This window comes from Harpia harpyja, chromosome 2 (genome assembly GCF_026419915.1).
Source record: "Harpia harpyja isolate bHarHar1 chromosome 2, bHarHar1 primary haplotype, whole genome shotgun sequence".
Classification (NCBI taxonomy): Eukaryota; Metazoa; Chordata; class Aves; order Accipitriformes; family Accipitridae; genus Harpia; species Harpia harpyja.
Genome location: NC_068941.1, coordinates 44,995,627 through 45,006,751, shown reverse-complemented (window position 1 = coordinate 45,006,751; position 11,125 = coordinate 44,995,627). Strand labels below are relative to the sequence as shown.

Here is an 11,125-nt window from a genome sequence, read left to right as displayed (position 1 = left end):
CCTCAGGAGGAGCTGGAGCTGCAAGCCCAGCCCTCACACGCTGGCCCTGCCCCAGTGAGGAGGCAGCCCCTGCCCTGGTCCCCAGCACGCGGCTGGTTAAAAGGGTGTCTGCCACCAGCAACAAAGACGATTCTGCTCCGGACACTTAGATGGAACCGAGATTTATATCAAGTATCATTTAAGACCAAAAGCTCACCCGTTCAGGGTAACTTTTAATGAAGTACATTTTAGTTGGCAATGTTTTTACAGCTTTTGTGATAAGTGCCATATGGCACCGGGTTTGAAACCCACTTGTGTGAATTTTAAGTGGCATTACTTTCATTACCATAACCTAAGGTTAAGTGAGCAATAAATTTAGCTCATGGGAGAGTGGGCAGAGAGAAAGTTCCAGATTCGGTGTGGCTGCCACTAATGGTGAGTTGGAGTAAAGGTGTGTCAGGTTAGCTATCTTTTTTTTTTTTTTTCCTCCTGTATGCATATCCCTGCATTTCTCTGATTTTAAAATCCAAGGCCTTGCAAAGGGGTGGTGATTTAGGCATGCCTATTTGTGTTGCATGGGTAAAGAAATTTTCTGCAGTGTTTAATTTCTGCTGGTTTTTGTCTTTCGTCTTGTTTTGTTCTTTCTTTGCTGCACAGCCCTGCTAGCTGAGATTAAGGTGTTCAGAGTCCCTGATGTGCCTTTGACTCAGTGCCAGCGCTGCTGTCGGCACTCGGTCACCCAACATCAAGTGTATGTACTCGGTAAAAAAGAATGCAGCAATTTCTGGAGTTAATTTTTCTGCCCCTCACATTAGTCAGATGGGGTTTTTTCCCCCTCCTGCGATGGCTGGATATAATTCCACGTAGAGCAGCTTGAGAAAGCAGACCTTTGCAGATCAAACTTGTGAGAAGGAGATGTAAAACATCACTTAAAGGCTATGCTGGTGGAAGACCGAAATTGCTTCTCAGCTCGGTATTTCCCGTAACTTATGCCGGCGGGAAAGGGCCGGGAAGGGGTCGCGTCCCCCGCTTGCAGACCCGCGTTTCGACCCTGCCTTCCGCCTTTCTTCCCCCGGACGGCAGCCCCCGCTGCCTCCTCGGACGGGGCGCCGGCCGCCGCCGCCCTCCTCCCGCGGGGTTTTCCCCGGCCGCTGGCTTGGCAATCCCCACCGGCGGGGAGAGCGGCGGCGGCGGCGGCGGCGCGGAGCCCGGAGCGGCTCCGCGCCCCCGCGGGACCCGGGCGGGCCGCCGCTCCGCGCCGGGGCAGGGGTGGGAGGGAGGCGGGCGTGGGGGCGGCGGGCGGGCTCGGCGCGCGGGGGTGACCGGCCCTGCCTCTTCCCTTCTCCCCAGGTGGTGCGAGGGAGATGCGGCGCCCAGGAGCGGGCTCGGGCCGGGCTCTCCTGGCGGGCTGATGGGCGTGTTTTGAACTCCGGGAACGGTCTGGGGCGGCTGTGAGCGTCGTGGAGCGAGTCGGAAGCACCATGAATACTTCGGTTCTCGGCCCCCGGGGAAATATATCCGGTCACCTGAATTTTTCGGAGAAGAGCTCGCAGATCTTGCAGTTTGAGGATGAGGACTGCCGTGTGCCTTTGGCCATGGTCTTCACTTTGGCCTTGGCTTACGGGACTGTGATAATTCTGGGAGTCTCCGGGAATCTGGCCTTGATTGTTATTATTCTGAAACAAAAGGAGATGCGCAATGTTACCAACATCCTCATTGTCAACCTGTCCTTTTCTGATCTTCTAGTGACCATCATGTGTCTTCCCTTTACCTTTGTGTACACTTTAATGGACCACTGGATTTTTGGGGAGGCCATGTGCAAATTGAATCCTTTCGTGCAATGTGCCTCAATCACCGTCTCGGTCTTTTCTTTAGTCCTCATTGCTATCGAACGCCATCAGCTGATCATCAATCCCCGTGGCTGGAGGCCGAACAACAGACATGCCTACATGGGGATTGCTGCCATATGGATTTTAGCCACAGCTTCCTCTTTGCCTTTCCTGATCTACCACGTATTAACGGATGAACCCTTCAGAAACATAACATTTGATGAATATAAGGACAAATATGTGTGCTTGGACCTGTTCCCCTTGGACACTGCCAGGCTTTCTTACACCACGACACTTTTGGTGATCCAGTACTTTGGACCGCTTTGTTTTATATTTATTTGCTACTTGAAGGTAAGAGAGAATCCCTTTGCGATACATACTTCTTTCCATCTGATGTTTGTTTATCCTTGCAAAGATGATGGTTGTAGGTTAAATTATCCCCCATGTTTCTCTTTGTTGAATTTTCTGCAGATATACATACGATTAAAAAAAAGGAACAACATGATGGACAAGATGAGAGACAGTAAGTACAGATCCTCTGAAACCAAAAGGATCAACATCATGCTGATCTCAATAGTGGTCGCATTTGCAGTTTGCTGGCTGCCTCTCACCATCTTCAATATCGTGTTTGACTGGAATCACGAAATTCTGCCAGTCACTACCTGCAGCCACAACCTGTTGTTCCTGATTTGCCACCTCACTGCCATGATCTCTACCTGTGTGAACCCCATCTTCTATGGGTTTCTCAACAAGAACTTCCAAAGGGACCTGCAGTTTTTATTTCATTTTTGTCATTTCCGCTCCCGTGAGGAGGATTATGAGACTATAGCCATGTCCACCATGCACACAGATGTTTCAAAAACCTCTCTAAAGCAGGCAAGCCCAGTCGCATTTAAAAAAATAAATAGCGATGATGATGACAAAATCTAAAGAAGTAATAACAATTCTGCACCAAACTGCTGGAAGTGTGATTGCAGGTGAAACATGTCCAGGGACAAGCACAGTTATGTAACAAGTACAAAATGGGTAATGTTTTTCTTCTTTTTCCAAGGAACTTTGATTGTTGTCACTTTGAAATTATACGCTGTGCATTTTTGCCCCTTTTACTGCTTTAATGTTCGCAGCAGTTATATCTGAATCTTATTATAAGACATAGTCGGACCTGCTACTACCTATGGTTTTCATCAACTGTCTTTTGTTCTGTTTTCGTTGTACACTTGTGTGCTTTAGCACAAAGGTATATTTATTGATTTTTTTCAAAGAAGTAGTTTTCAGGAGTGTCCATCTAAGACCATTAGAAACAATATGAACCACAGGGAGGCTGTCACTACAGAAGACACCCATCCCAGCATAAAATTAGGACATTCTGATTTGAAGAGTTCTTCTTCTTTTTTAATCCAGCTTTTGATCGATGTTAAAATCCTGTAAAATCAGTGTAGGCATGCAGAAAATGATTCTGTGAAACCTGTAGAATTTGTTAAATGGGGACATGAAGTTGTCTCATTCATAGAGGCAATTCAGGCTGTAATCACTTAGGTTCAAAGACAGGATTAAGAGAGAAATTCTGTTCTCATTTACGAGAATAAAACCCTACAGTAATTCCACAGAGCACAATGGGATAACTGTGATGTTTCACCACAGCAAATGAAGGCACAAATGGGCCTTCAGTCCCAACTGATTTTAATAATACAGGCTTTTTAATTTAAAAAACCCAAACCCCATTTTCATCTGCCATCACTGACAGGAGTTAGTGTTGCTGGGATGAAATGTACTGTCTGTCCTGAACTGTGTGAATTCTCCTTGAGACCTATGTCCAGAATCCAAAGGGAGGTGAGACTCTTCACTGTCTGAACATTCAATTCCATCCTTGCAGGTGACAGTGAAAATCAGGTCTGGTATTAAAAAAATAAGCTTTAGCTACCTGAGTCTTTTCATAATAATTAGTGCTGATCTATATAAATTATAGCCTCATAATATTCTGTGTTCAGATACAATGGTATAAGCATGGATTATCTCCAAGACAATGGAGGGTATGGATATAGTTTGGCTGTAATTGTTATGTTTAGCTTGCAAACTCACAGTTTCCACAGTTGGTTGAAGTGCAGAAATATTTGCCAAATATATACGATAGAGCTCTGTGTGTTATTGCTTAAAATATATATCCTCTAATTAGACAAAATATACATGACTAGATCTCCAGCTGAGGGAAACCCACATAACGACTGCTGTAAATGAAACTACAACAATATGAGCCAGCTGAGGTTGTGTCATACAGTGTACTTTGCTGTATAATCAATGCCTTTTTGAATAATCAGCTTTTTAAAGTCCAGTATAGACCCTACTTTCTTTTAGCAAGGTCACTTTAAACCATTCTGGCAGAGAAAAGGGTCTTTAAAATGGATATAAATGTAAATGTAGCGTAAATGGAAATCTGATCTGATATCTTTCTGAGCAAAAAGATCTCAGGATGTGATGGTGAATTTAATATGTCCTAAATTTGACATGGATAAATGCCTAAGAATTGAAAATTATTTGGTTTGCCAGTATTTAAAAGTCAAAAACTGTGCCTTGTGCTGTCTTATAAATAGTGTAGAATATTAAAGTAGCAATGTGCTCTTGTGCATAGTAATTCCACATATTTCTCTACTGGCAGATAATTTAATGAAAAAGGAGGTTTCTGTGGTTGAGAACAGAGAAGGAAAGTAGAAAATGAATGTTAAGACATAACTTTCTTTCAGAGCTTTGCCCTTTTGTATTTTATGAGATTTCCCTTTTCTTTGTGGTTCTCTATGGAGAGTGTTGCTAATAATTTGACAAGAGTCTCCTGAAATTATTCCTCTATCACTTTACAATAATTTTCATAGGCTAAGTGTTGTGTATTTTCACAAAGAGATATAATGTAGAAATGCAGCCATGTTTTTCTATTAAGAATGTGACAGTAGGTTTTTCCCACTTGAAAAAAAATGCAGTGAATTTTATGTTTTTTCCCATTCTTGAAAAAAAAAACAAAAAACCCAAACCCCAAACTTTTTTGCAATCTAGTGGAAGAAGAAAATGGAATTATTTGAGAAAGTTTCCAGTTAGTTTGCTGGAAATTTTTGATGGCGCGTTTATACAGAGTAGGTGTTGGAGCAACATTCGAGGAACCTGCTGGTGCAGAGACCTAAAACTGGCGTGTCCTAAGATTCGGAGGTCTCCAGTGGGATAGCAACATAATTCCTCCTATGTCAACCTTTCTCCTGCTTGAGGTACGGTCTCATATCATACAGCCCATCTGATACCGTCTCATACTGTCTCCTGAGAATGCGTGTCAGGTGTTTTTTGCCTACCAATGCCTGATAAACAAGGTGAAGTGTAAGTAGGAGCATTCCTTTGGCTTTTCCATGTTAAGTGCAGGAGCCATTTTTCCACTGCACTGCTGTCCTAGGACCAGGCTTCTCTTATATGTTTCCTCACTTCCCTGCAAGAAGCCTTTCTGAGCCTCTGCTAAGGACGCAGGCTAGCACATCATCATAAAAATAGCACAGGGGATGCTGCCTGAAATGAGAGTGGAAATGAACACAGTGTAAAGAATGTTCAGCAGGAAAATCCATCTGGAGAATTTCAGAAGCAAATTCATTGCTCTTCTGAAGAATTTGTTATGAGGACAAAGACAAAAGTCTCTCCGAGGTGCTGACCTGACATCTGCAGGGCGTAGATGACATCTACTGAGAATAGAATTTTTGTCTTTGGTTTCGTGACTTCACACTGGAGTCCTCAAAAGCCGCTGGAGACTTTGCGCTCCTGACACCTGGCTACAGCACTAATCTTCTTTTTCACTTTCAGAGCTCCAGCATGGCTTCTCATCCTCTATATGCTAAATTTCTTTACAGGGTAAGCTGTCAGGTTTCATGTTTCTCTGTCATTTCTCAGTCATTCTGGTTTGATATGTGTTCCTCCTATGTGCTGTTTTGTCAAACTTCCCACACTTCAGCACATGCTGATTGCTATCTCAAAAGCCTGAAGATCCTTCTTATTCTTTCAGACTGGTAGAAAAGTTTTACTAACAGAAAAATGGAAACAGTGAGGGATCTATAATGTATCTTACTATTTACATGCAATACATTTCATGTAAAATCTACAGCCTTAAATGACAAATGTAACTATTTAATAGCCTTAAATGACAAATGTAACTATATAATAAACATTAATATCTGCTTCATTTGTCAGTTATTTTATCATCTTAAACTTCACTTTTATCCACCACAGACATTTAAAGGTTCTGCATAATCTAAATACACCAGCATATTTGTATGTCATCTTAATAAATGCTTCTGTATTCCCATATTGCTTTTTTCACATATCTCTTGGCTGTGTCATTGTCACTATGTACAGTAATCCACAGCTTTCACATCTTCATTTAAAAAAAGGATAATAATAAAGGAAGCAATTAATTGACAGTAATACCTGCTTTTGGTAGGCTAGGAAAAAGCTAGATATTTAAAAAAATAAAATCAACCCTGTTTTTTTCCACTTCATAAAGGAATCAGATTTAAACCAGGAAAAGAACTAACATGGCACGACCCCCCAGGTCACTTGAGCTGATGCTGACTGCATCTCATCAGTGATGAAGGTGTGAAGGGCTAAGAGTTCATATATTCTGACGCTGCTGTCCTGCAGTACAGTACCAGCTATTATTAATGGATCCTAAAAGCAAAATTCTGATACTGATTCATATTCAGACTGTAAATCAGCGTATGTTTAAATCCAGGCCTGTTCATCAAATTCTGACTCTGACCTCAGGAAAATGTTCCGAGATCAATGAAACTGGAGAATTTGCTTAAAGTTAATCGTTTGCCTAGGCACTATACTGAATAAAAGTGCACTGCTAGCTGGCTGGCAGCTCACACTCTTTCCTAAAAATCAGATTTTGCATTTCTTGTTATAGAAATAAATTAATGGCATATAGTTTTTCTCTGGAATTTTCTCTGGATTTTCTCTGGAGTCCAGTGCCTGACAATGCTTCAATTTAAGGCTTTGCTTCCTAATTTCTCATATAAAAAAATTTACCAAACCAGTGCATAGAGAACGAAGACAATAAGGAAACTTTTTTTTCTGTTCTTATTTTTAAAGCATACCTAACAGTAGGAAACATGACCTTAAATAGCACCTCTGTCTGCAACAGATTAAATTCATTCAGCTCTGTAGAAAGGGTAGAGAAATAATAATTATAACCAAATGATAAGTTTTGTTGACAGCCATTTCTCAACTGAAGGATATACACAACTCCAAGCTCTACCATGTCTTCTTCATTCCTGTGTTCTTTAATATGTGGCATCTGCTTCCCTGAATCATTACTAAATACCCAAGTCATTACTAAGGCTGTTGTGAAAGAAAATTCTTTTCTTGTATCCGTGTTTTGCAGAATTTCAAATGTTTGAGGATTACATGGAAGAAGCAAAAATAGGACCAGCTTTAGCCTCCTACACTTCAATTAACCTGTGGTCAGAAATAAATTCTATTAAATATTTCTGCCCATGCAAAACAGTGCTAATGGTCTAACTGAAGTTGGTATTTCAAAGATTAAGGAGAGCATTCGCAAAGACTAACTTCAGCTGAAGGATGGCAGTTTTTCTTGCCTCCTCCAGTGGCAACCTGAGGGCACTCACACCTGCTCTACTCTAGGTGTCATGCATCTACCAAAATGTCTTTCTCTTCATTATTTATACAGGCTGCTAAGGGACAGCCAGCTTCCAGGGCCAGCATTAGGCCTAGTGACTACTGCCTCCCTTCCTCCATCTTCCACGGTGCTTCTGCTGTTACTTCATACTTCGTACCCTTGGCAGCTGGTTTCTGAGGATGTCAGAGGAATTTGTACTCTGATTTTGTAAAGTGTTCGAGTATATGGTAAAATTCAACTCTATTCAGGACAGTGCTTTAAATAGTTTCTTCCAATAAAATTATCTTCCAGCAAGTTTCTGGTAAGCAAGTTTATCAAAATTTGCACTCCATAGAAGTACATAATTTATAAAGCCTATGTAGGATTTATGTCCATACAGAACATCCAGCTCATTGCAGCAAAACTGACAGCACACGCTGTCTTGTGTATTCCAAAATCTGGGTTGGTGATCTGGTTATCTGACATAGATCAGGCTTAGTTGCAAGAAATTTGCACAGATGCAAATGTGTTTGATTGCTGCGCAGGAGAGGCTCTGCATGGTGAACTAACTTGCTGCAAATTATGCAAAATTTCAGATACAGGGGGAAATAGATAGAATTTGGAAAAGAATAACAAAGCAGAAGATCTAGATGAAGCCTTGATGCATTCTGTCAGATATACACAAAATGACTCAAAGGGAGACTTGGACATTTATTTATCTCTGGGGCCAACAGACTGACACGTAAATATTTTTTTGGGCAAAGTGGTGGTCAAAAAAGTATTTGTGATAAATAGGTTCTCTCCTCCTGTTTTCAGAAAAGGTATATGGATCTTTATAAATGGCTCTGAAAATGTATTTTAAGATTCTTCACCTTAGATTAATCTAGATCTTTCTTTGATACAAAGGAAACAAAATGTTTTTGGCACAATCAAAAAATAACAGCTTTTCATTGCACCCACCCACTGCACATGAGTCCATTTGCTGTCACTTCTGCACAACATGGAGAATGTTTGTTCCTGGCAGGAGGAGTAACCTGATCAACAAAACTCTCCTTGTCTTTCTTGGTTTGTGTTTACACTGATACTGTGCTGCTGTTTTTCACTTTGCAATCTTCCTCCCCCCCCCAAGCTATGACATTTTTATTATGCTATTTATATTGTTTCTTAATAAAAGCTCTCTGTGAAAAGATGTTCTTGAAAGATCCTATTCAATGTGTGCTTGAACATATGGGCAAAAGGCCATACAGGATTTGTAGAAATGTGACTGGCAATGTGGTGATGTTTCAGGGGGTAGAGAAGTAGAAAATATATTTGTTGCATACTGTTATTCAGCCCTTTTCATTTAAAGCTTTTGTTATAATTTTAATTCATGTAATCTAAATGTCACCTAAGTCTACGTATCTAGTGTTACCTCTTGGTGACCAGCCTCCAGAGACATCCAGCTAGTAGGAGACATAGGGTAACACAGCTTGTTTCCTTACCTATGGCCCTCATGATTGTCTATAAGGTTCTCATTGTTTTTAATATACTTGAAGATATATATGCAAAAGTGTTCCCTTCTTTCTCTTTAAGACTAGTAAATGTTTTACATTTAGGAGATTTAATAGATAGGACTGAATAATCTTTTCTGATTTTTTTCCACTATTATTACGACTGTAACATTTGAGGGTCTTCAATTAAGCCTTGATTTATTAACATTTTGGGCACAGGGGTAGTCCCCTGGATGTCAGCCACCATGTTGATGTGCTTATAATTAGACAGGTGCTAAAGAGCCTTAAAGCCTGACCTAAAACACTGCAAGGTTAATGGAAAACCTCTCACTGACTTCAGTGAGCTTTGGGTAAGGTACTTGTTTCAAGTGACACTAAGGTGTGATACATGTCTGAATATCTGCTTCCTAGAGAGGGCAGCAGGCCATAAAAAGTGACATTTTTCTATCTGTGTGGACTCAGCAGAGACACAACTCCACAGTTGTCCCTATCAGTCTGAGGGACATACCAAAAGGCCATCTTCAGCTGGTACTTACAGTAAAGTTATCCTCTTAGGTTCTTCTGTTAGTTTTACTCCGACGTATTTTCTTGACATAGTTACAAGTCAAATGTGTCTGCCAGGCTGTCTGGCTTACTGACTTAAACCGATTCCCTTCATAGAAAATTGAAGAGGGCACTAGCAATTCTGAATGTAGTTTTGGCTCTTGACAGGCATACATATTTATAGATTTCCACTACTAAAAGTGTGGGCTTTGTTTATTGTTATTATTACTGCTGCTTTTTTCACTTTGTCAAAAAAAATGATCACTAACGGCTGGACAGCATAGTTTACATTTAAAATTCACTCCAGGCAGTAAGGAATCTCAGCCTGCAGCAAAGGCTGTGGATTTACCTGGTAATGGTGCTCCTACAGCAGGAACATCAGCAATCATAAATAAAACCACTGCAAATAGTTGCTTGCAAAAGGCTATCTTCAGAATTAGGTAGGGGGACCTTTAAGTCAACATATAGAAACTTGAATTCAAATACTAATGTTTTTGTGGTGGAAATTATGCATTCAGATAACCCAGTGACTTCATGAAATTATAAAGCCTGAGCCTGGTCTCACTCATATTAGTCCAATGCTGTGGTAACATCTCTGACATTGTTCAGATTATGGTGTAGATGAGGCAGGTAAATGAGATCAGTCTGTGAAGGCTGTCAGACTGGCTTTTAGGCCCATAGATTTTATATTACCTAGGATCATGATAGCATACTGAATATTTAACCTTGCTGTTCCTTAAGGAAATTATGTACCTTGGCTGTCTGTTCTCCCTTTCCTTGGCTTTTGAATTCCTTGGTAATTTTCACTGAGACCTGACAGATTGGCCAAAGCTTTTTGAGGGTGAAATGGTATTGGATAAGCTGAATGCCTGTTCTTTAAATAAGTTTGTTCTTTTAAGCAGGACATACATGTTATAGCTGTTATCATCTGAAGTATTATATGCTCCACAGTAATATATAGATATATATGTTTAATATCACTTAAAGAAGCATTTTAAAAAGCTGACTCTAAGTGAATTTTACATATTTATAAAAAAGCGCTAAACGTTTCACAGTTCTTATGTTCAGGGCATGTTTCTGGAAGGAACGAACCAAGCTGCACTGGTTGTGCAGCTGTGCTGGCTGTGCAGCTGGTGCTGGCAATAGAGTTGTGGTTTCTGTGACCGTGGGACCCTGTCTGAGGATCAGCATCTGCTTGGGAGAGATGGGATCCACCTCACTAAGTGAGGCACACATATCTCTGCCAGCAGGATGACTGACCTGGTAAGAAGGTCTTTAAACTGGGAGTGATGTGAGATGAAGAGTATTACCAGCTGCCTGTGAGGGAATGATGGACAGGGCTGACAAGCAAAGGGCCTGGGGGGATGTGAATGAAGGCAAAGACAGAACCAACAAAACAGAGCTTAAATGGGGTCACCTCAAGCATTTGCAGGTAAGCAAGGAAGTGCTTACAAGACACCGATTTGGGAAAAATCCCCAGACCCTTTCTGGGAAATTGGCATGCCAGAGTACCTATCTGAAGTGCCTGTACACTGATGTGTGCAGCATGGGGAATAAATGTAAGTAGAGATCTGTGTGTGACTGCAGGGCTATGGTCTTGTTGGGATCATGGCGATGTGGTGGGATGGCTCCCGTGACTGCAGTAT

The 11,125-nt window shown here is 41.2% G+C and overlaps 1 protein-coding gene across 1 annotated transcript; it reads left to right on the top strand.

Annotated features, from left to right (window-relative positions):
- Positions 1-1,334: 1,334 nt before the first annotated feature.
- Positions 1,335-6,009, top strand: NPY1R (neuropeptide Y receptor Y1). The gene is made up of 2 exons (XM_052778414.1): positions 1,335-2,159; positions 2,280-6,009. Exons 1-2 carry the CDS (start codon positions 1,461-1,463, stop codon positions 2,736-2,738), a joined length of 1,158 nt encoding a protein of 385 aa, XP_052634374.1. The 5' UTR covers positions 1,335-1,460; the 3' UTR covers positions 2,739-6,009.
- Positions 6,010-11,125: the final 5,116 nt, after the last annotated feature.

Excerpts from the sequence above, each read along its gene's own strand:
- NPY1R (XM_052778414.1), top strand. The coding sequence starts at position 1,461 with ATGAATACTTCGGTTCTCGGCCCCCGGGGAAATATATCCGGTCACCTG. Across the intron at positions 2,160-2,279 it reads TATTTATTTGCTACTTGAAG|ATATACATACGATTAAAAAA; the intron begins GTAAGAGAGAAT and ends AATTTTCTGCAG.